Genomic DNA, 25,479 nt, shown 5'->3' with positions numbered 1-25,479 from the left:
AGGATCTTGCTCTCATGGTCTGGTCTGCAGACCACCAGGGCATCGCCAGGGAGGTCGTTGGAAATGCAGACTCCCAGGCCTGCTCAATCCAAATCTGCATCTTCAGCAGATCTGCAGGTGATCGTGTGCACAGTAAAGACTGAAAGGGCCTGCTTTAGGGTAAAGTCGTTCCTTTGAGGCTGATCTTTAATGTCATTTTGAATTCAGAAGTGAACACACAGCCCCACGGCTTTGCTTTCTAAACAGTAGTCTGCTCCTGTTTTAATGGAATTAATGGAATATACACCTTTAAAAATTAGCCACAGAATTTTTCCAGCCACAATGGTAGGAGTGTATCTGGTTTTATTTAGGAAGCAATTTGCATGTGATCTGGACCGCTGGTTTGCAAACTTTTTTCTTTTTTGTTTTAAGGTACGAGGCTACCCCACGTTATTGCTTTTCCGAGGAGGGAAGAAAGTCAGTGAGCACAGTGGAGGCAGAGACCTTGACTCGTTACACCGCTTTGTCCTGGGCCAAGCGAAAGACGAACTTTAGGAACACAGTTGGAAGTCACCTCTCCTGCACCCTGCGTTCAGGAGTTCAATCCCACAGAGGCCACTGGCTTCCCAGTGGTAGCTGTTCAGAAAGCAGAACATACTAAGCGTGCGGTATCTTCTTTGTGTGTGTGTTTTCCAAGCCAACACACTCTACAGATTCTTTATTAAGTTTCTCTAAGTAAATGTGTAACTCATGGTCACTGTGTAAACATTTTCAGTGGCGATATATCCCCTTTGACCTTCTCTTGATGAAATTTACATGGTTTCCTTTGAGACTAAAATAGCGTTGAGGGGAATCAAATTGCTGGACTATTTGTGGCTCCTGAGTTGAGTGATTTTGGTGAAAGAAAGCACATCCAAAGCATAGTTTACCTGCCCACGAGTTCTGGAAAGGTGGCCTTGTGGCAGTATTGACGTTCCTCTGATCTTAAGGTCACAGTTGACTCAATACTGTGTTGGTCCGTAGCATGGAGCAGACTGAAATGCAAAAACCCACACCTCTGGAAGATACCTTCGCGGCCGCCGCTGGAGCTTCTGTTTCTGTGAATACTTCTCTCAGTGTGAGAGGTTAGCCGTAATGAAAGCAGCGTTACTTCTGACTGTGCCTGAGTAAGAGAATGCTGATGCCATAACTTTACGTGTCGATACTTGTCAAATCAGTTACTGTTCAGGGGATCCTTCTGTTTCTCACGGGGTGAAACATTTCTTTAGTTCATCATGTTAACACGAAGCCAGAGCCCACATGAACTGTTGGATGTCTTCCTTAGAAAGGGTAGGCATGGAAAATTCCACGAGGCTCATTCTCAGTATCTCATTAACTCATTGAAAGATTCCAGTTGTATTTGTCACCTGGGGTGACAAGACCAGACAGGCTTTCCCAGGCCTGGGTATCCAGGGAGGCTCTGCAGCCCTGCTGAAGGGCCCTAACTAGAGTTCTAGAGTTTCTGATTCTGTTTCTCAGTAGTCCTTTTAGAGGCTTGCTATACTTGGTCTGCTTCAAGGAGGTCGACCTTCTAATGTATGAAGAATGGGATGCATTTGATCTCAAGACCAAAGACAGATGTCAGCGGGCTGCTCTGGCCCTGGTGTGCATGGCTGTGGCAGCTGTTGATGCCAGTGTCCTCTAACTCATGCTGTCCTTGTGATTATCATGCTATCCTTGTGATTAAACACTTTTACTATCTCCCTTGGGAATAAGCACATACAGGACGACTAAGCTCTAAGATAGGTGTTTGTCCTTTTACCATCGAGCTACTTCCCATAATAACCACTTTGCGTCCAACACTCTTCACCCACCTCCCATACGCAAGGGGATGTGGATACTTGGCCCAAAGTAACCGGTGGTAGGAATCTTAGAAACAAGACCACTTATACTGTCTGAGGCAGAAGATAACAGCAGCATCTCCAACAGCCTCTGCCTTAAAGGAAATCTTTATTAATCACGTGTGGTTCACAGATAATTCTTTTTTTAAAAAAGCCCAACCTCCTAGAGAAGCACAACTGTCAAGAGTGGCTTCAGCTTTGCATCACGAGTCTTGTATTCCAAGAAAATCAAAGTGGTACAGTTTGTTTGTTTACACTATGATACTTTCTAAATAAACTTTTTTTTTTTTTAAAGTCTGGTCTTCAATGTTACAGCAAAACAGATATAAAATAGACAATAAATTATAGTTTATATTTACAAAAAAAGCTGTAAGTGCAAACAGTTGTAGATTATAAATGTATTATTTAATCAGTTTAGTATGAAATTGCCTTCCCAGTACATGATTGTGAAAAAGACATTTAGAAAATATTCTAAAATTTAATCTGAGCCTCACTTTCTAGAAGGGAAATCATGATTTCCGTTCATAAACAGCATGCTCATCCCCCTAACACCATTCTTATAAGCTGGGCACCCTCATTTTATTTTCTTTGTTGGTTCTAACCCTGTGGCGTGGTATGCTGTATAGTAAAAAGGCAGAGAACCACTTTACTGAAATAGATACTAGAGCCGGCAGTCCAGAAGTTAATGTGCTGGTCAAAGAACCGTTCTGGTAAAGAAGAGGTGAGCATTGCCTTCACGTGTTACACGGTTACACACCCCTTGTAGCCTCACCTCAGTGTAATCAGTCTACTTTTGGTACTAGCAAAGAGTACAGCAAATGGAGGATTGAGGTGTAGAAATGGTATGTTTTGGCTGAAATAAGTGTATTTTCACACCAAAACTCCAGCACGAACATACAACAGCAATGACTGAGACAAAGGCGCCCCATGGAGCCCTGGCTGTGGCCTGGGCTGTGCGTCCTGTGGACTTCTGGGAATGAACTGAACAGAGGCGTTCCCCCCACTTCCCCGATTTCTGTTCTCTGTAAAATCTACCTTTGATAGACAGTACTGAACCAGCTGATCCTTTAGCCAAGAATACATTTAACTCCTTTGAGATTATTTTCCCTATTTACTAACAAACACCCCAAATAGCTTCATCTATAGCTAAAACTAATTTTGGTGGGTTTTTGGGGGAGGAGGGTAGGAAGAGCTTCACGGTTATATTTCTGCAGTTACCAGACCTTATGCTACAGACATCCAAACTCAGCTTGCTACAGACCAACAACTACTCACGTCATTTACCAAGTGAGCAAATTATTAATGAGGTCCTTTAAAATCTTCTTGGGTAATAAGGCACTGGCATGAGATAGTTTCAAAGTCTCATCGTCCCACCTCCAACTGTGCTTCCGTTTTTTTAAGGCAGATGTAATCTAGCAATCCAAGGCAGAATGTGTGTCCCCAGCATCTGGTTTCGAGTTAGTGGCATCCACAAGCTCTTACAACCATATTCCTGTATTTTTTCAGAATGACATTGGAGTTGTCATCAAAGTAAAGAACCGAGATGGCATTTAGCTTAGTTGGTGCACAGCACGGTTTGGGGACATACTCGGGGTTCATAAGGTGAACCTGTTCCAAAACAGAAGGGGAGAAGTTACCTTAGAAATGACACCTGGTCTTGGCTTACTCGCACTTACAAAACAAAGTCTCCGAGAGCTCACCAAGGTCTGCACAATCGCGTGGTTGGTTGCATTCATGTGTGCGTTGAGTGGGAAGGAGCATTCTCCATCACAGTAATTGGCAGCATAGCCCTTGGGTGCAATGATCCAGTCCTTAATTTCGTGCAAAGGAAGCAACAAAAGATGAGCATGCACTTCTCACACTATTTGTGCTTTTCAGGAATGCTGTGAAAAGGTATTTTTCACATTGCACAGGCAAGGATACAGATGCAGGAAGGCTTAGGAATTTGTCCAAAGTTCACATTCAAGTGGCAATGCTGGGAAGTGAACCTGGTCCATCTGACCCCAGAGCCCTCGCTCCTTGCAGAGGCCCACAGGGCCTCGGCTGCTACCTGGAAGCACGTAGGTTGCCAGCAATATGTGCTTGGACCCAAGCAAGCCTCTCCAGGAGCCCACGGTGCTCCTGCGGAAGTAGTGCCACCTGCATATGGAAGCTACCTTTTATCGCTCACCACCTGTGATTAAAGTTGCTGCCTTTCTTACAAACTAGTGATGGTTCTCAGGTACGAGGCAAACGTGTGCTCTTCTGCATCGTTTCGTGAGTTGGTTTGCAGCCATTGGAGATGTTAACCATTAGGTAATTTTTTTTCCAACCCTGTCTCAATTAAAATTTGTTTAAATGCCCAAATAAATGTATGTCCCATGGGCTTTGAAAGGATGAGGTGAGAATATTGGGAAATGTGGCTATTGATTTTCGAGGGATCACAGAGCTCAGGCACCCTAGGAAGGTGTTGGAGTGCCTGGTGCCCCACAGACTAAGCTTCCTCTGCCTTACTCCAGGAGCCTGAGCATTTGGGAGGGCTCCTCAGGACTTCCACAGAAGGAAGCAGCTCAGCCTTCAAGCTCTAGGTGTTTGGTGATGGCTGCCACCATTCAGATGAGAGTAAACTGCTGAGAAAGGACCTTTGTCCCCCGTGTCCGGAGAACTCACCTGCCATCCCAGGTCTTGGAAACTCACATACAGCTCATGCTTCCTGCAGGCTGTTTTCAATTCACTGCTGTTGTAATCTGTTGGAGGAGATCAAAAGATGCACCCATCAACTCATTAATTCCTTCATAGAGAGTTTACCACATGCCAGGCTCTGTGCTAGGCTCAGGATAGCCTCCTAGATACAAGTGTGGTCACCCAACAGCTACATCAGGTTCCTGACTGTTGGCTTGAATGTCTTACGGAGTCCGTTTTGTCTACCCTGGGGTCAGTACTGGTAGGAGGGGGACTTGAATGGACACCCTTAAGCAACAGAGGTGTGTTGTGAGCCCTGCTGCATGCAAGGCCTATGGAGGCGTGGGCCGACTTGCCCAGTACACCCCGGAGGCGCCTGACCGGGAAGGCATCACATTCACATGATCAGACAACGCTTCTAGGCAGGATTTGCTGCAGTCCAAACACGGAGCATTTTGAAACTGCACCGGGGCTTTCAAGACAGCTGCCGGGCCAGAAGAGTATCCTGAAGGAAGAGTAATGGTGGAGTGGGCCTAACCAGGAGGCCCAGGAACGGGCGAGAGGGAGACACCATGCAGGAGCAATGCTCTCTCTGGCTGTACTCCCACCTCACTGCCAGGGTTGAGCTCTTGTGTGCTGATGCAATAACACTAAGCCAGCGGTTCCTCAGGAGACTCTGCTGAAGTGCATGTACCCACCCTGTGCAGCACAGGGGCCACTAGCCTGGCTTAACTGAATCACCAGCAAGAGCACTGGGGGTGCCCCGATTCACTGAGGCCCACTGGAGCGACTCTTACGTGACATGCCTTCTGCCTGGCACCACGGCCAATAGACGGTAAGTCAGACATGGCTTTCCTCCTCCAAGAACTCAGTGAATGAAGGGGTAGTGTCAAACAGACACACAAATAACTCCAATACAAACCAGAACATGGATGCTACGGGCAAAGGCCATAGGCAAATATCACACAGGCAAGGGCCATAGGCAAATGTCCCTTTAGAGAAGGGACAGTTCAGAGTGGGAGTGAGAGGAAGCGAGAGGAGTTCTGCTGGAATGGATTTAAGGATGTGTCAAGCAGGGTCAGATGAGATAAAGCTGGAGAAATAAATGGCCTAGGCTGCCAACCACAATGCTTCGGACTTCCCACCAGAGGCACAAAGTGAGCCTTGGCAGGGTTCTGAGCTGCAGAGCAGCATTTCCCGCTGTGATTCGAAAGGATTAATCCATCTGGAGTTGTGTTGGAGAGTTCGAGAGAGGACGGAGAGAGAAAAGGCAAGCAGAAGGCTTTAGAGAAAGGTCGTCTAATGTGGGATGTCAGTGGGTTTAAGAGCCTAGGTCATTTGCAGGCTATCCCTTCCCTTTTCAACTACATAAGCCAGTAAGTCACCTAATTGTTGAAAGCCTGTTTGAACTTGATTTTCTAACTTCTAACTCCCAGTCTTCCTGGCTCTGAAGCAGGAGAGAGCATGCAGATTTCATTAATTTTTTTTTTCTTTTGAGACAGAGTCTTGCTCTGTTACCCAGACTGAAGTGCAATGGCACGAGCTCGGCTCACTGCAACCTCTGCCTCCTGGGTTCAAGCGATTCTCCTGCCTCAGTCTCCCGAGTAGCTGGGACTACAGGCGCAAGCCACCATGCCCAGCTAAGTTTTTGTATTTTTAGTAGAGATGGGGTTTCAACACATTGGCCAGGCTGGTCTCGAACTACTGACCTTAAGTGATCTGCCCATCTCAGCCTCCCAGAGTGCTGAGATTACAGGTGTGAGCCACCATGCCCCACCAGATTTCATGATTTTTTAAGGAAAAGAGACAAACAGTGACTCAGGCCAGTGGCCTATGCTGGGAGAAGAGATGGGGCAACTTTTTTAGGTGGTTTATAATTCTAAATTTATTCATCCTCTCCACCTGCCTATGTTACCCAACAGAACCACCCTGCCTGTAACTTCAAGGACCCCAGAGAAGCCCTGGAGGGAAATTTTCACAATGCAGGACAAGGACTCTCTCAGTAAAAACAATCAACCAACTATCACCATGAGACAGAAACTTCCTACTGAAAAGAACCCCTGAACAAAAATGAATCAGCCACACAAAGTCTCTCAAGAGGATGGCTGGAATGCAAGGGAAGACCCAGAGGACCCCAGAGACTATGGATAAGAGTCATCTGAACTAAGCTCTAAAGGAAGAATACCAAAACAAAACAAAACAATAACAAAACTAAAAACAAAAACTAGAGGAAAAAAAAGGAAGAATACCTAAAATAATGGAAGGAAGAAAAGGACTAGAAACCTTAAAGCTAAATTATGGGGAAAAAACATGAAAAAAGAACAGGTAGATGTAAAAAGAGTCAAATAGAACTTTATAAAAACCATAATAATTGAAAATAACAATGAAATCAGATTAGATATAACTAAAGATCAGATTAAACAGGTTAAACATTAGTTGTCTAATTAACAGATTAAACAGATTACTTAACAGATTAGTTATACATTAAACAGATAATCATCAAATTACACATAACTGAAGACAGAATTAAAGAATTCAACACTATATTTGAAATCTCTTCAAATATAGCACAGAGTCAAATGGCCAAAATACATGACTGTCTCTTCGTAAAGAGACATGGAAGAGAGAATGAAAAGTCCAACATATTTCTAATAGGAATTTCAGAAGACAGTAATAGGGAGTAGTAGTATTTGAAGACATGATGACTGGGAATTTTCTACAATTAAAGAAAGGCAAACATCTTTAAGTTGAAAAGGCCCAAAGAGTTCCAAGAGGATCAGATAAATTCTTATCTAGCCACATGTAGTGAAACTATATCAAACACATAAATTCTTAAAAGTAACCCAGAGATAAAAAGAAAATTACTAAGAAACACAAAATGGATAGCAAACTTAACAAAAATACACATTAAAAAATTAAATAATATGAAAATGATGCCATCAAACCTAGAATGCCATACCCAGCTGTAGTGGATATTTACTGCTTTTACTACCCAGCTTTTGGCAACACTTCGCATGTGGGGGAATGCCTAGATAGGTGGGACTCAGAGCCCCATTTCCCACGACAGATAGCTCCCCTCTTTGTCCCCTAGCATCTGAAGTACGGACTCATAACTTCATCAAAGCCAATCAAATGTCTCCACCCTGCAGTATATAACCTGAGGGAGTGACTCAAAGGTGAAATCAAGAATGGGTAGTACGGCAGCCAGTGTCTAGGGTGATGACCACATTGGAGGGATCCAAAGCACATTGTTCCATGACTAGATCTGAGCCTTGATTTCCTGAATTAAGTCTCCAGCCTTTTTGTTGATTGGGTAAGTTCCCTGGTACGCTTATTTTTCTCTCTCATTACAGTCTGCTTCTACTGCATGCAATCTAGAGCACTGTGATAGTTAATTTTGTATCAACTTGATTGGACTAGGGAATGCCCAAGTAGCTGATAAAACTTTTTTTTCTGCAATGGGGTTTTGCTCTGTCACGCAAGCTGGAGCACAGTGGCACAATCATGGCTCACTGCAGACTTGACCTCCTGGGCCCAAGCAATCCTCCCACTCAGCCTCCCAAGCAGCTGGGACTACAAGAACGGGCCACCACAGCTAATTTTTAATGCAGAGATGGGGACTTGCTATGTTGCCGAGGCTGGTCTTGAACTCCTAGCCTCAAGCAAGCCTCCTGCCTTGGCCTCCCAAAGTGCTGAGATTACAGGTGTAAGCTACTGAGCCTGGCAACTGTTAAAACATTATTTTTGGGTGTATCTGTGAAGGTATTTCTGGAAGAAATAAGTATTTGAGTCAGTAGACTGAGTAAAATAGACCTGCCCTCACCAACACGGATAGGTATCATCTCCTCTGTTCAGGGCCCAGAGAGAACAAAAAGACAGAGGAAGGGCAAATTCTCTTTTATCAAGCTGGGTCATTGTCTTCTCTTGCCCTGGGACATCAGAGCTCCCAGTTCCCAGGGCTTTGCACTTCAGGACTTATACCAGCAGCCCTCCCCAGTACGCAGGGCTTTGACTTCCAACTAGGACTTACACCATTGGCTCACCTGGTTCTCAAGCCTTTGGACTCAGACTGAATTACACCACCAGCTTTCCTGGTTCTCCAGCTTGCGGACAGCAGCTCATGTGACTTCTTGGCCTCCGTAATTGCCCAAGTCAATTCCCATAATAAATCTCCTCCTCTATATATCTCTCTATATATATCCTGTTGATTCTGTTTCTCTGGAAAATTCTGACTAGTAAAAACCCGGACTAGCTAAATTATTATTCAATAGTTAGGGCATAGAGAGTACAAGGTGGCAGTGTGCTATCTCACATAGCGTTGACAAGCTTGTCTGGATTTTTTTGTTTTTGTGGGTTTTTAAGAAATTTTTGAGACAGGGTCTCACTCTATTGCCCAGGCTGGAGTGCAGTGGTGTGATCATGGCTCACTGCAGCCTCCAACTCCTGGGCTCAAGTGATGCTCCCACCTCAGCCTTCCGAGTAGCTGAGTGTACATCACACACCTGGGAAATTCTTTAAATACTTTGTATAGATGGTGTTTCTCTATGTTGCCTAGGCTGGTCCTGAACTCCTGGGCTCAAGTGATCTTCCTGCTTTAGCCTCCCAAGGTGCTGGGATTACAGGCGTGAGCCACCTCGCCTGGCCTTGTCTTTCTGTTAAGGTATCTTCTAAGCAAAAGAGGAGCCTTCGGAGTGAGGCACGAGGCCATCTGGGGTGAGAGAATTTCCTAGAGTGGGAATGACAATGTGAAGGCCCCGAGGAAGCAGCCTGCTTCACCTATTCCAGGAGCAACCATGCGGCGGCTGTGATGTGTTTATTAGCAACCCACATCCTCTATCAGCCTCCTGAGCACACAGCCAGATGACATTTCCCACTGCAGTTAGCTGTGGCCATGTGCCTGGATTCTGCCCATGAATGTGGGGAAGAAGGGATGCGTGGTGCTGCCAGGCCTGGCCCTCCTAACCACCTGCCCCCTACCCCATCGGCCTTCCACTCACTCTTTCCCCTCCTGCCAGCTGGGTGCAGCAGGGGAGTCTCCTGAAGACCCCAAGGTCCTAACACCCTGCGCTCCTAAAGGTGTCCTGGGTTAGACAATAAACTGCATGATCACACTACTTACAGTCTTAGCCTGGGATTTTCCCCATCCAACCTCATTCTGCTTGTGAAGTAAGCTTCCTCCAAAATACCGTCTCATGCTAGGGACCAAAATCTCCATGAAGACCATCTTGGCATCATTTGGTCATGTAAAAAGCAAAGATTTCTACAAACAACTTTCTTTCCCAGGTCAAGCAGACATGGGCAGTGTGAAAATAATAAATATATCTCTGGTCTTTGTCCCCAGTTCCTGGCACCAAGCTTTGACAACCTTGGACTTTCCTGAGCATCTTTGTTATGCTCCTGAGGCCCTAGATTGTACATGGTGAGCCCCATACACTCTCTAGGACCTCATTAGCTTCACGATGGGGGCTAGTTACCAAAAAAGCCAAGCACAGGATTAGGGGGTTGGAACTTTGGCTTAGCCTGGCCTCTGGGGGGCTGGAGATGGAGTTCAATCATGTGACCAATGATTCAATTGTGCAGAGCAATTAAACCCCACATAAAAACTCCAGACACTGAGGCTCAGTGGAGCTTCCAGGTTGGTGAACATACTGATGTTTCAAGAGGACGGTGCACCCAAAAGGGTGTGGAAGCTCCAACCACCCATGCCTATCCCCTTGACCTTGCCTAAGAGTCTCTTCATTTGGCTGGTCCTGAGTCATACCCCTTATAATAAACCTATGATTGTAAGTATAGCACTTTCTTGAGTTCTGTGAATTGTTCCAGCAAATTATCAAACATGAAGGGCGGTAAAGTGAACTCCCAAATTTGTAGGTAAGACAGACAGAAGCATGGCTGCCCTGTGGACCTCACTTGTGCCTGGTGTCTGAAATGACAGCAGTCTCCTTGGGGACCTTGCCCTTTCACTTGGGCCTGTGCTAACTGCAGGTGGCATCAGAATTGAACTGAGGCCAGATGTGGCGGCTCATGCCTGCAATCCCAGCACTATTGCAGGCTAAGGTGGGAAGATTGTTTGAACTCATGAGTTTGAGATCAGCCTGGGCAACATAGACCCTGTCTCTACAAAATATAAAATTAGCTGGACATAGTGGTGTGTGCCTGTGGTCTCGGCTATTTGGGAGGCTAAGGTGGGAGGACTGCTTGAGCCCTGGAGATTGAAGCTGCAATGAGCCCTGATTATGCCACCATACTCCAGCCTGGGCGAGAAAGCAAGACCCTGTCTCAAAAAAAAAAAAAAAAAAAAAGGAAAAAAAGAATTGGATTGAATTGCAGGACACTTAATTGGTGTTGAAGAATTGCTGGCAGAACACAGGCAGAGACCACCACTTCATGTCTGGATTTCCAGTTTCTTTTTCTGCTGGATGGAACCAAGATGACATAGTCAAAGGGCTTTGCTTCTAACTTCACCAGCAGTTCTGGGTTTCTGTGAACCTGCTGTTGATTTGACTCTCTCAGTGCTCAACAAAGAGAACCTTCTCTGGAAGAACAGCTATTTCTTTTAGCGCCAGACACTGGCATTTTTGTTGTTAAGTAAGGATCAGGGCCAGAGAGAGGAAAGGGAGGAATTCAACTCTCCTGTTTTTCTTCCTACAGATACTCTCAGGCCATGCTTAAATTTCCTTATAATTCCATGTTAAGTGCTGGCAAAGAACGTATAAATATTTGTGAAGGCTGATGCTCCTTGGAATACCTGTGTCTGCCACTCAGGGTCAGTACCCTGGGTTCTGCATGGAATTACACTGACACACTTTCTTTTTTAAAAACAGATTGACAGATTACAGAAAAAACTTTCCCCTCACTCCCACTGCCCTTGGTATTGGTTTTGATGAATGGGCTGAAGAGGGCCAGTGGAAATGTATGTGGTGACAATTCAACAGGAACATGGTCACTCCAGTGGGACAAAGAGAGGTAACACAGCTTTGCCCCAATGGATTCACCAGTCAAGGGCAGGGCAGAGAAAGGAAGTGAGACAGCTAGAGAGAGGCAACAAACCAAAAACCAGAGAAGCTGACCCAAGACAGAGGAGCCTCCCCCACCACCCCCGCCGCCAAGACAGAAGCTCTCAGTGTGTGACTTGTAGGCGGCCTGTGCCGAATACTGGGGATCATCAGGGAGTTTCTCTAAAGTGCGGAGTTCTCAGCCCAATCCCAGACCCATGAGTCAAAGCCACTGAGATCAGGCCCCTGGCTGTCCACATGCGCCTGTGACACAAGAATTGGAACTGCTGCCCTCTAGACAAGAGGCTCACACACAGGTAGCACTACTGCCCTGCTGAGACACAAAGTCTGTCTTGGGACCCCAAGGCTCCCCAGCATCCCCAGACACAGCTGCAGTCAAGGCCCAATATTGGTCCTGAGAGACATTTTCAAGGGCTCTGGCTTTTTCAAAGTTGAATGCACAGTGAAATCTGGTCCCCCTCAAGGGCAGGGGCACCAGCCGCCCAGAGGCAATTTTCCCCCTCAAGACAAGGCCCCAGGTGCTCATCCAGGGCAACTTGGACAAGCAGGGCCCAGCCATAGGTGGGTTTGGGCAAAAAACTGTTGAGTGATCAGGTGACACAGATGACAAAATCCAACAATCATAAAAGCCCCCCAGGACGAATTCCTTCCATAAGCAGAAGGTAACTCCCTGGCCTGCTCTTACGCAGGCAGAAACATTCCCCTCGCCAAAGATTTTTGAGCTTTGAGAATATATCAGATGTTAATTGCCTTTAGCAGCACGGCTTTCAGTCCCATTTAATAAACTGCTTCCGTAGGGAAACCTTCAGGTACAATTAGTATTAAAAAGCCCAAATCCTTCCTCTCTTCTCCAAATGAACATTACAGATATTTGAACATGGGTTTTAAGTGGAGATTTTTTTTTCTAGCACCAGAGTTGACTTCTAATTTGTCCTAAAGCCACTGAAGCAAAAACCATGATAAAACATTCTGCTTTCCTTTATAACCCCTCAACACACACACACACACACACACACACACACACACACACACAAAACTATTTGTAGGAAAAAAGTGGCTTTGGACATGAGATGTAAATGGGTTTCGTCTCACAGTGTGGGACAGGCAAGTGGGGCCCATGATACAGGAAGCTTCTAAAACTCCCTTCGGGGATGGAGATGAACTCTAAAGATCCAAGACAGGCCGGGCGCGGTGGCTCACGCCTGTAATCCCAGCACTTTGGGAGGCTGAGGCAGGTGGATCATTTGAGGCAGGTGGATCATGTTGGTCAGGAGTTTGAGACCAGCCTGACCAACATGGTGAAACCCTGTCTCTACTAAAAATACAAAAAATTAGAGGGGCATGATGGCACATGCCTGTAGTCCCAGCTACTCGGGAGGCTGAGGCAGGAGAATCGCTTGAACCCGGGAGGCAGAGGTTGCAGTGAGCTGAGATTGTGCCACTGCACTCCAGTCTGCTGGCAACAGAGTGAGACCCATTTTTTTTTTTTTTTAAAAAGATCCAAGACAGACATGCCTGTTTCCCCTAAGGAAGGTTCTTCAGCAAGACTCTCCATGATCTGTAGTGGAAAAGAAGGTGGCAGAGACAGGCACCGTCCCCCTCAGAAGGAGAACAGAGTTGGGCAGAGAGGTCCCAGCTGTGGTGCCCAAAGCGTGTCCTTTATGAAGCCTTTATGTTTCCAATACGTTGCCTTCATTTTTCCAATACTTTGCCAAAGGAAGGCTTGCATCTCATTTAGGCCTTCTGCACGATGAAATCAGTGGTAGAGAAACAGGCAGAAGTGTCCCATCCATTCCCGATGGCGGGACCATGTGGAAGTACCTGCCATTTTCTACCATAAGAGACCGGGGTGTTCCAATCCAGAATTCATCTCGGAATAAAGCATCAGGTCCAGCCATGGCTCTGAAATCCCTCTCCCAAGCCCCAGGTGTGTCTTTCATTATCTGTCATTCCTCCAGGTTACCTGGGGGCCAGTATACCTGGGAGGGGTTGGGGGCTAACTTGAAAGGAGCCATATGGAGGTGCATTTTTCTGGAGTCCAGCAGATGGGAGGGAGGACACAGTGATGGAGTCTTCTTGTCCCTGAGACACAACTGAGCTTTCACATCTGAGAGTCCTGTTCTGAGGGTGGTGGTGGAGGGGGCATAGCTCCCTTCCTGGGGGCCATCAGGGGTACATGCTGCAGCTCCCAGCACACACGCCTCTGGCTGATCCCCTTTCTCTGTCCTCTAGCATCTTCCTGCCCCTGCTCCTCCTGTTGCAGGTGCACGTTCCACACAGGCTCTGCTGAGCTACTACAGTCTGCTCAGTTCTGGTGGGGAGTTCTCATCTCAGTTGCTGGGCCTTGGCCCTGACAATAAGCTTCCTTGCTGACAGCCTCTGCTCCCCGACCTTAAGTCCTGGTCTCCCCTGTGATGACTGAGGAGACATTCCATCTACAGGAGAAAACAAATGGGAAGGCTGCTGGGGCCCAGGTGACAGTGATGGGGCAGGGCATCCTAATCGTCCCAAGGCAAACTGAAAACTGCAGAATAGCTCTCTCATCCAGTGCAGTGAGGACAGGGCACCCTTGGCCCCAACAGAAGGCGGCTAGCTGGGCTGGGACTTCCTCACAGAAGCCATGTCCCCAGGCACCGGCACATGCACTGTACACATTGCCTATACCCCCAATGCAGGGGTCATACCCCACACTAAGCATAACATCTGGGTTAATTCCATCCAGCCTCCTTTTTGTCTGGCCCTCCTGAAGAGCCACGCACACAGCAAAGTGCAAAGGAGCCCACTGTTGGTTAGCTCTGAAGCTCAATCCCTATATGCCATGACGGGCCAGTGACAGGCAGGCTTCCCTGGCACTGGAGGCCAGGAGAGGCCCATAGGTATGAGACCCAGAGGAGAAGGGAAGGGCGCAGCCACCATCCTGACTCTCAGGCAGGCATTGTGCGGGGAGGCTGCACCGCAGGGCTGGAGGGCCACCACGCAGCTGCTGCTGTGAGCCTGACGGGGCTAGGGCGCTGCAGCAAGCCTGTGGACTCCCAGGGCAGGTGCGCCTGAGTCACGGCAGCCAGAGCCAGCCTGGGTCCCAGTGACCCTGCCTGCTGCGCTTTGCAACTTCAGTAGAGGAGGACAGCGAAACAAAGGGCAAGACAGGGAGAAGGGAAACAAAGGCATGGGAGAGAGAATGTCAGGGACACCACAGAAAGCAGGTGAGAAGGAGGGAGAGGGAGAGAGGTGGGCAGGGAGTCGTCTCCTCACCAGGGCTTCTGCAGAGGGGCCACTCGGCTGCCCTGGGCTGACCCCGCAGGCCCTGCCAGCTCAGCCGGGTGTCCCCGCTCAGCAGGTCACACAGAGCCAAGAAAATACCAGCATGGCAGGGGACTGGACAAAGCGGCATGCTCCACGTGTATTTCCCAGCTTTCCTGAGCTCAGGCTACAGACTCTTCCCAAAGGAAACTTGTTTTTTAGAGGGAAAATTCACTACTTTAATTTTCCTTCTCTCCTAGAATGACAAGGGTGAGGGCCACATAGAGGCCGTTAAAGTGGCACCTCTGTCTTCATGGGCCTGGCCGCTCTTTCCATATCTCTGGGCCTTATCAGCCCCATCTTATCCAAAACAAGCCTCTCGCTCCCACTCGCCCAGCAGAATCAATACAGCCATTGAGGAACGCGCAGCAGGTGCCAGCTCCTTGTGTCACTGACACTACAGGAGGCCAGGGACCACACTGGGGTTTTGATTTCTGGTGTCAATAATCTCCTAACAGTTGATAGGGCTGGGGTGGGGGTGGACAGTTTGATCAGAGTCTAGATTTTGTTTATAATTTGGATGGTCAACATTGAGAAGCAACAGTGAGGCCCTATTTTTTGGTTGCTCCAGGAGATTTCAGGATCTCATAAGGCCCCATTTAATCTGGGTGGGACTTTGGTCTTTTTTCAGCCTTTGTCTTGATTCTAAAAGAATATGGAACTGTCCTACAAATAGACAAAGATTTCCTTTAAAAACTTAGCTCTAAGACCCTCTGTGCTCTAAGCACCTTCTATACTCTCTGCCACTTTCTAGACTGAGTCTCCTGGCCCCAGTGCCCTCCCAGGGTTGGCAATGATTGGGAATGACTTAGGCATCTCACGGTACCTGCATAAGCCTCTTCTTATTGCCTTTTAGAATTGTTGTCATTTGCACATTTGCAAGGAGTGAACCTTGGGAGGAGGTAGAAGGGAACTTTCCAGTCTGTTCCACTCTTCGATAGCCATTATCCTCGAACAAGAGTTGCGCATGATAGAAGTGAAGCTTTTGATTCTAACTTTTTTTTTTGGTGATTCTAACTTTTAGATCACTATTTGCCATGACTGTCCTCCATGTCTATGGAGAATTAAGGTTTGATTTCATATAGGAAGCCTGAACCAAACTCTACTTAACCAAGACATCTGCAAGCCAAGCTGCAGGCCCTAAAAGTTTAAGATCACAATGACAAATCACAATTCCCAACTTTCCTGGAGAACTAGAAACTGCTAGTTCACAGTCTTGACCTGTGTCTATTCTTCCCAAGCTTTGAATGTCCATGGTGGACCGACCCAGTCAGCTCTGGCTATCCCCAATCCATGGAAGCCAATGGTGAAGTAGTGAGGACACTGTAACAATGAGACCCCCAGTCTGGACTGGATTTCCTTGAAATGTATAGCAAAAGATTGCACAGTTATAATAAACTACTCAAACAGCTGTTTTGCAAGAGATGACTCCTGGTTAATTTATGCTGAAAGCCTATTGAATAGTCCCAACCGGGAAGCTTAAAGGACAGAAGATATAAACTATCAAGAAGAAGGTCAGCAGTATCCCTGAATGTACTAGAGCCACAATTTCCCCCAAGGTCCTTAAAGATACATGTTTGGGGGTGGGAAAAGGAGGGAAGGAGAACTTACTCTAAGAAATGCTGGCCGGGTGCGGTGGCTCATACCTGTAATCCCAACACTTTGGGAGGCTAAGGCAAGTGGATCACTTGAGGTCAGCAGTTTCAGACCAGCCTGACCAACATGGTGAAACGCCGTCTCTACTAAAAAAATACAAAATTATCCAGGAGTGGTGGTGCATGCCTGTGATCCCAGCTACTTGGGAGGCTGAGGCAGGAGAGTCGCTTGAACCCGGGAGGAGGAGGTTGCAGTGAGCTGAGACGGCACCATTGCACTCCAGTCTGGCCAACAAGAGTGAAACTGTCTTAAAAACAAACAAACAAAAAAGAAATGCTAATAGGTGGCATTGATGCCATGGCAGACTCATTCCAAAGGACAGACACGGTCTCAAGAGGCTGCTGGGTCATAGATGGTTGGCAGAGCTGGGTAGTGACAACATAAACATCAAGACTGAAAGAGACTACTCCAATTTCACATGGATCATTAAAGTGCAGATAATGTTTCCAAACTCATCTATCAAAACAAAGACCAATTCTGCCTCATAGCAGCAGCAGCAGCAGCAGCAGAGCAGACTTCAGACTTACCAGCTGACCTGAAATTGCTTTAGCTACACCCTCTCAAAAGAGGTCTTGGAAAGATCCGGAAAATTAGCCAAATGAAAATTTACAATCACCCAATGGAACTTCAAGGCCATTTGTTCATGGACCTTGTCATGGATTGGCCAAGTGGTATCACAGTCCCCCAGAAGATAAAATAGTGAACCCCAAGTGAGAGCTACCATAAAAGAGGGTGAATGATAACAAGTAGAAGGAGACCACCAAACTGGAGCTACAGAACCTGAGGACAGGTGTTGCATGAGCAGCAGGCTGGTAAGAAATGGAGGCTGAAAAAGAATTGGTAGATTGGTTAAAATCCCCAATGGGGCAAGGACGGCTAGGACCAGGACTAGTCAAACATGTGTAAAAACAATAAATGATACCATGCAGAGGCTATCCAAGCCCCTGGAGAAGTGTAACAGAGCCAACATCCAGCCTTCATTTAGAGCAGCCAGCTGCAGAGAAGCAAGGGCAAGTGAAAGCCATCCAGGGAGACGTCGATCCAAGCCACTATCCAGTGCACATGTTTGGAAAGTCCAGCTTGAAAGCCAAGTACAAATGTTTGAGTAGATTTTGGTGGGTGGTGGGGCTCCTGGCCTCTCGCCTGCTGTGCACTAGTCTTGCCGTCTCAGGCACTGACAGCACAATTCCAAAAATAGCCTCTTATTTTCTTGCCACGTTTCACCCTGATGACAGGCAATTTGATGAATGAATGCTAACTTCTTTACCCAGATGTAGGACGATCCCTGGTGGGCTGCTTCTGGTGGTGGTTGTTTTGGTGGAGAACTATCAACTCCCTGGGAGCACGCCATGGAAGAAGGGGGCAGCAGAGACAATGCAATCTTTTCCTTCCAACTTCCAAAAGATTCACAAGCAGAAAGTCTGCCTGCAGTCACGCCAGAGTACACCACTTTTCTGTTACTGTAACGTCTACCTGGTTCATGAAGGCCCAGCAACATCTGGCCTCACAGAGACCCCGAGGGAGAGGAACACCAGACAGGCCATTTCTCCAGGTAGCAGGCCATCTCTCTGGAAATCTTTTCTGGGAATCTCTTCCTCAGCATGCCCACTCCCATTAATGGAAGAATAGATAAGGAAGAAAGAGCCAAAAATATAAAGAAGCGCTTCAGTGGGCCAGACATGAGCAATTTCCCAGATCACTTAGAGGATCTTTGAAGAGAATGAGAAGGAGGGAGCATCCTTCATCGTCATTCTTTCTTGGGGGCCTTTAAATAGGTGAGACCGGAGAGATTTCGTATGAACCCTTTTGCCTTTGTACTACTGAAAGGGACAAAGCAAATTTGGAAGTACTGGCTTGGGAGGTGGGCGGGGGGAGACCACTGAAAAACAGAGATATTTGCACCTATTACCAATTAGATCAACTTGAATATCCATATTTAATTTAAACTCATCAAATTGAAAAAAGTTGAAAGGGACTTGGAAAATAATAATTGGTTGATATTGCTAAAATCAAAATCAGACACAACATCTTTTCTCAATTTAAAAACATTAGTGTGTGCATTGGGTAGGGGGGTCCTGAATAAAATCAAGTGAAATTTTAATTTTAAAAAGCAATCAACATTTCAAGAGATGCCTCTGTGTCTGAGGTCCCAGTACCAAACTGACCACAGTTCATTAATAAATTGAAGCCTACCACTGGCAGACTTCATCATCATAGCCCGAAGGAAAACACTGAGATTATTAACTCTCTTCAGCAGGCTGCCTCTGAAGTGAATAAAGGAAAGCAAGCATTTCTCCTCTTTTTCAAAAACCCCAACCCTGTTTCTAGTGGTGAATACAGGAACACCTATGCTGTGAGCAATGCTTCCGAGAAACACCAGGATGACAAGAAGCAAAATGTCACATCACACTGGGTGGTGGATCCTCAAGCTCCACATCCAAGTCACTGGTAAAATAGACGGTTGATTTAAGTCGGAACCCAAAATGGAGACACTGCTTCCCAAAGAAGAAATAGGTACTTTGGGAAGTTGCATTAACTCTTCCCAACATGTTTGGCCACCAAAAATGACATTTCTGTACAATTACCTGGAAGAATTAATGCATCTTCCAGAATTATTTTACTTGTTTTCCAGGGATCCCAACATATGCCCTGAGAACCTACTTCCTACAATGGCATATAAATAATCTTGGAGTGCTATTATGAGCCAGATTTTGATGCTTTTCATTTAATTCCAGCAAATCTGCAAGGCATTCATCATCCCCATCTTACAGATGAGTAAATGGAAGCTGAAACAGATTAAATGTGTCCATAATCACATGGCAGCAACCAGGGAAACAAGTTCTCTGACTGCAAATCCCACTGCCAATCTTCACCTTTAAGGTTGATTCTCAAGCTATTTAAATAGCCAAAGGACCCCAGAATTTGCAAGCACCGGCATTAGAGTCAGAAGTGTCTGGGTTTCCATTCAATCCTAACTAGCTATGGGACTGGCTGTGGGGAGGGAACATCCACTCTCCCTTCCTCTGGGCTTCCATGGGTGGACTTCCATGCCACTTCCTAAAAACACACTGGGAAGAACTTTTTTTTTTTCCGATGGAGTCTCGCTCTGTCACTCAGGCATAATCTTAATCTTGGCTCACTGCAACCTCCACCTCCTGGGTTCAAGTGATTCTCCTGCTTCAGCCTCCCGAGTAGCTGGGATTACAGGCACATGCCACCACACCCAGCTAATTTTTTGTATTTTTAGTAGGGATGGGGTTTCACCACGTTGGCCAGGCTGGTCTCGAACTCCCAACCTCAAGTAATCCGCCCGCCTCAGCCTCCCATAGTGTGAGGATTATAGGCATGAGCCACTGCACCCTGCCAGGGAGAACATTTCTGAAGGACCACTCAGCTGACACTCAGGTAGCAGAGCTGGTTTCTCTTTCTTGCCCTTTGAATGTGTCTGTTCTGAGCAGAATGGGACTCACCTTATTCCTTAGCTCCCGGGTGAGCACACAGTTCAGGTCTGGCCAATCAGAGCACTCCCCACCCAGCAGTGTGCTTCAGGGTGGAGGATGCAACCCCAGCCAAGCCAACCGGAGTCGTGCCCTGGATTTCTGCTGAAGAAGGGCTCTGTCTGAGGTTGAGGTTGCCAAGGGTAACAAAAATCCTGGAACCACTGGTTGCCTTCCTGGCCACCATATAGAGATAGTTTTACTAAGAATTCCACCAACAAAGAAAAATAGAAAAACAGAAAAAGAGAGAGATTCCTGATTATCATCTGAGCCCATGGATCCAGCCATGCCTAAAGACAGAACCCCTGGCCAGGCACAGTGGCTCACGCCTGTAATCCCAGCACTTTGGGAGGCCAAGGTGGGCGGATCACGAGGTCAGGAGATCGAGACCATCCTGGTCAACATGGTGAAATCCTGTCTCTACTAAAAATACAAAAAATTAGCCAGGCGTGGTGGCAGGCACTTGTAGTCCCAGCTACTCGGGAGGCTGAGGCAGAAGAATGGCATGAACCCAGGAGGCAGAGCTTGCAGTGAGCTGAGATCGTGCCACTGCACTCCAGCCTGGGCGACAGAGGGAGACTCTGTCTCCCAAAAACAAACAACAACAACAAAAAACCCTGAACCTCTCCATTAAATGAGCCAACGAAATCCATCCTAGAGGGCTGAGTTGACCTTCCTTCCCTTCCAGCCAAGAGCACTGACAAATACAAGTTCATATTACACAAGGGTACCAAGTTGGCTTGCACATCATAACCCCCCAGCATAACGCAACTAGAAGAAAGAATCTAGGTGCTCCCAGGGTTTCGATGGGAATTTAAAAAAGAGTTGGAGAAATGTAACCAAACAGAAAGATGCTTGTCTGGATCAACAGGCAGTCATGATGCGGGCAGCCTGAGTCTTCAGGTAACAAGTGTTCCACGCTGAGGGCCCTCAGAACCCACGCAGATGTTCTGCGACTGTACAAGGTACCATCATGCATATGACACCTACTTGCCTTTGGATTTGCTGTGCAGAAGCTGCTCAACATCTGAGACTGTGGACACAACTTTTGTTCTCACTGAGGCCAACAAGGCTTTCTGGAAACACAGGCTGCCCACAAACCCACCTGAAGCACTGGAGACCCGCGCCACGTCCTGGGACTGGGTAGAGCGATTACGACTCTGTTGTCGGCGCCGGCTGGAGGCTGACCTGGTGGTGCGCACGTGGACCTCACTCACTTTGAAGAAAGCCACCATGAAGGGCTGCTTGTCGTAAGGGCCGTCTCTGCCCACCAGGCCCGCGGCTCGGGGGTGGACGTGGACTCCTTTAATGCAAATCAAAGCATGCATCTCTTTATTCCACAGAAACTTATTCCTGTAGCTACAACAGTTAAGGGATACTTCCTAGTTTCCCAAGTGCTAATAATTAAGAACGAGTGTGAAGAAGATCATGTATCCCCAAACCTTGCCTGGCACCCATGGGATGGCATCTTTTGGCAGAATCAAAGCACTCCTTTCAAAGTTTCAGAATCACATGAAGGAGTGGCGTGAACTCCTGGGCTCTCCTGTTTCTGCTAGATTATGAATCTGCAGTTACCCTGCCCTCCCTGGTGGACAGATCAGCAGTGGGGACCTCAAGCTGCTGGCTCTGATGCTGCAGGAGGAGTGGGTACTGCAAACCTGTTCATCCGTCAGGATTTAAACAGATGCGCCTGCCTCTCTCTTACTCGCTGCATCCCCCGCAACCTGCCTCTGCCTAGAAAAGCTGTCCTCCCATCGCCATCCTCTTGGAAACATTACCACTCTCCTGTCTCCAAGTTGCCCGAGCCTGTTTTCGATTCCTGTCTAGGAGGCCTCCGGGAAAGGTTTTGGTTCTCAATGCAAGTCATGGGGGATCAGTAAATGAGGCCATCCTGAAGCTGAGGACTTGACTGTTGCCCACGTTTCTATCACAACTGCTGTAAGGGAAATGCGTGAAACTGATGACTTGCTGGACATTGGAGGCTTGCGGATAATAACTTACCATCCCTTGTCACCACGCTCAGCTGAAGCCCCATGTTATGCTGTGGAGTCACAACCCACAGATTGCTAGTGGCTGTGATGTCAAATTCCAGCCAGCCTTCTTCTGAGGCCCATACTACACGGGTGTCCAACAAAAACAGGTCAGAGTCTCTGAAAGAAAGAAAAAATGGCCTGGTAAATAGCGCACTGCCTGAAGCTCCTTCCCACTCTTTCCTGTCTCAGCGTCAGGATAAAAAATGCCCGAGTCAGATCACATCTACCTGTGAGGCACAAGCACAGTGACTTGCCATAGCTCTGAAAGGCGTGGTACCACCCAGGACACAGGCATGACACAATTACGAGAGACAGGTACATCTGATAAGGCGCTTCATAGAAATCAGCTTTCACCCGGACACAGGCAGACCCTCTCAACTTTACCAAAAATCTTGCTAGTGCTGCTTATGACAGATCTTTTTGCGAATTAGGATAAATTACAAATAAATGATTTTTTTAAAAACTTTATTTATTTTTTTTTTTTTTTGAGACTGGGTCTCACTCTGTCACCTAGGCTGTAGTGCAGTGGCATTTACATTTTAATACTTCTATTATGTTTTAAAAATTTATTTATGATACTATTAGTGACTAGCTTACTTTATGGCTAATAAGCTCTAAAAACAGGGAAAGTAGGAGACAGCGAGAAACAGGATTGAGGAAAGATAAAAATCAGGATCCATATGAGCATTTATAAACTGGGCTTTGCTCATTTTTTCTTGTTTTGAAATTGGGACTGGAAATCTTCTCGTTTGTTCCTATGAAATAAGGAGAAACAAGAAGCCACATCACATGCCTAAGTAATCATCTACTATTTTAATTAAGGCCTCTGAATGGTCTGCAGTGAGTACCCAGTCCTTCCCCATATGGACTGTGTAGCCGAGGGTGGATGCTGAGTGATTTTAAAGTTCATCCCAGCACAGTGGTGAGCTACAGCTGGGGTTCTTTGAGGCAAAGTCAGAGAATCCATTCCTTCCATTAGGCCCTTCAGGGAAGACTGACATTTTTCACAGTTTTGAACTAACATAATCTAGGGGCTGTGGGATGACGGTGTGAGGGTCTCCTTCTGCTCACCTGCATTTTATGATAGGTCAGTGCCAGGAGACAGTCATCTTTGTGTGCTTTAGGGACAATCTGAATCTGCGTATCCATCCCATGGCCACTAGAATGAGATGGCCTGGGATTCCCATGACAGGGAGGGCTATATTTTCGCCATGGAAAGACTCAAAGCTCCTGGTATTGGAAATATTTTGCTGCAATATCTTACAGAGATAGAAAAACGACTAAAATTAAATACTAAGTTTAAGATGAGCATACATTTACATAAGTTACAAAGTGCTTTCATGTACTTCTCTTTGTTTGGTCCTTACACCAATCCTAAAAGCCAGGCAGAGTGTCACGGTCTCCACCTTACAGCTGGGGAACCTGAGACTCAGACACAAGGCTACCATCATATGTGGTCAAGATCTCAAGCTAGCAAGTGAAAAAACAGGACCGAGTTTGGGATTCAAAGAGCTTTCCATAATAACATACTGTCTCATTGAGATGATTACCAAAGACGACCTGTGATGAATGAATGAACTTCATCTCTAATCCATCAAATACTTATGAGGCCGGTGAAACATCAAGTTCAAATGGTTAGATTTCTCAGAGGAGGAGTGAACAGTTTCTCCTGCCTCCATGGCCACTTAAAGTGAGAAGGGAACTCTATTGTCGTCTTTTCCAAGTATAAACAGTAGGCACAGTTAAAAGTCATTTACTCAGCTGCTTAACAGAGTCTGCGGGAGGCCACTTCTGGCCTGCCCAGTTGAAAGCTCTCTCTGATGTGGATGCGTCACATCCCCTGTTGACAAATTACCCCCCATCACTGAGGTAACAACTGTGAGCAGGGAGATTGGCGGGGTGGGGGGGGTGTCCATGGAAAACAGCAAGCAGAGATTGGAAGGCCAAGGCTTTGAAGTCAGATGTAAGAGGACATCAATTCTGTTCTGGAAGGTCACAGAAGACCCTTATCCAGCAATAACACAGACAGTACAGACAGCACTGTGGGAAAGTAGCCCCGGTCCCAGAGGAAGCACAGCACACATCGGTGTCACGGGCAGAATGTGGCTGGCACTCTCTAGCACCAAGACCCAGTGGGAATCTCGGGGGTAAGGCTGCCCTCAAGGCGGGGCCCGTGAGCACATGCCGAGTTACTTCTGATGACTAGATTAGGCACCTACATTTTAAAGACTTATAATAAGGATACAGAGAAATACAGTTCAAAGCGTGAGGGTAGCACAGCTGGCAGAATGAGCTTTTATTTTTAAAGATCAGGGTTTGTGATAAAGAAAATGGCAGCCTCGTCCAAGAGAATGTGGGGAATGAGACAGACGCACATCATCCAAGGAGGAGGAGGAAAACAGAGAAGAGCAGAAAGAGAAGGAATGAATTAAAGAGGGAGAACATGAATCAAAAGTTAAACTTGGGGCAAAGGCGGAAGATGAGGATTACCCGTCATGACATGAAGCAATTGCGCCTATGGGGTCAGTGAAGGTTCGTGGATGTGGAGAGCCCAGTTTCCATCCCGACTCTGCTACCGAGTCACTCTGGGGCCCCATGAATTTGCGTTGTTCTGTGGCACACTTTTGTAATCGTACAATGAGAACACTGACTGTTCTCACTGCTTAAGAAGCTTGTGAGGTCAACAAGTGCAATCTAGTGGCCGAGCCTTGAAAGATGAAAACTCTATGTGGTCCTATGGCAGCGAGGAAGGCTTGGACTTCAATGTTTAGATCTAGGATGCTCGGGGCCTTTGGAAGGGAAGTGAGGCAGAGCATGGACTTAAGATGATTGGGCCAAGTGGGACAGAGGAACAGCGAATATTGACTGTGTCAACAGCCTTTATTCCTCAGGACAGCCAGAAAAGGCAGGACCTATGTCGTCTCTTCTACAGCTGAGCCCCCAGAGAGAGTCTCAAGGGCACATGGCTGTTAAGTGGGGCAAATGGAATTTAATTAGGGCCCAGGTCCTTAGCCGTCACATATCTAAAAAGTAGAGTCATGAAGCAGACAGGGCAGAGGCTGAAAGTACTGTCCAAGGGCTCAGAATAAAGTAAGGGACCAAAATCTACCACATACAAATGCTAAAGTCAGCTGGATACAGAAAATACAATAAGATACACAGGACAGACACAGGTTAAAAATCACCAGTTGGGAAGGCTGGGTGTGGTGGCTCATGCCTGTAATACTAGAACTTTGGGAGGCTGAGGCGGGAGGATCGCTGGAGGCCAGAAATTTGAGACCAGCCTGGGAAACATGGCGAAACCCTACCTCTACAAAAAAATACAAAAATTTGCCAGGCATGATAGTGCACTCCTGTAGTCCCAACTACTCGGGAAGCTGAGGCGAGAGGATCACCTGAGTCCAGGGAAGTGGAGGCTGCAGTGAGCCATGATTGCACCTCTGCACTCCAGCCTGGA

At 46.9% G+C, this 25,479-nt stretch overlaps 2 protein-coding genes across 2 annotated transcripts in view; one reads left to right on the top strand and one right to left on the bottom strand.

The window, feature by feature from the left end:
- Positions 1-2,153, top strand: part of TXNDC5 (thioredoxin domain containing 5) — a 29,254-nt gene extending 27,101 nt beyond the window's left edge. Inside the window, exon 10 of the mRNA XM_031012564.3 lies at positions 412-2,153. Coding sequence (XP_030868424.2) covers positions 412-534 — 123 coding nt within the window. The 3' untranslated portion in view covers positions 535-2,153. The remainder of the gene's footprint in view (positions 1-411) is intronic.
- Positions 872-25,479, bottom strand: part of BMP6 (bone morphogenetic protein 6) — a 155,528-nt gene continuing 130,920 nt past the window's right edge. The window contains exons 3-7 of the mRNA XM_031012563.3: positions 21,991-22,139; positions 21,095-21,292; positions 4,509-4,585; positions 3,560-3,670; positions 872-3,467 (exon numbers count right to left, since the gene is read on the bottom strand). Of these exons, the coding sequence (XP_030868423.2) occupies positions 3,318-3,467; positions 3,560-3,670; positions 4,509-4,585; positions 21,095-21,292; positions 21,991-22,139 (685 nt within the window). The 3' untranslated portion in view covers positions 872-3,317. The remainder of the gene's footprint in view (positions 3,468-3,559; positions 3,671-4,508; positions 4,586-21,094; positions 21,293-21,990; positions 22,140-25,479) is intronic.

This window comes from Gorilla gorilla, chromosome 5 (assembly GCF_029281585.2).
Source record: "Gorilla gorilla gorilla isolate KB3781 chromosome 5, NHGRI_mGorGor1-v2.1_pri, whole genome shotgun sequence".
NCBI lineage: Eukaryota > Metazoa > Chordata > Mammalia > Primates > Hominidae > Gorilla > Gorilla gorilla.
Note: the sequence above shows the minus strand (reverse complement) of the source record. Positions and strands in the feature narration are given on the sequence as shown.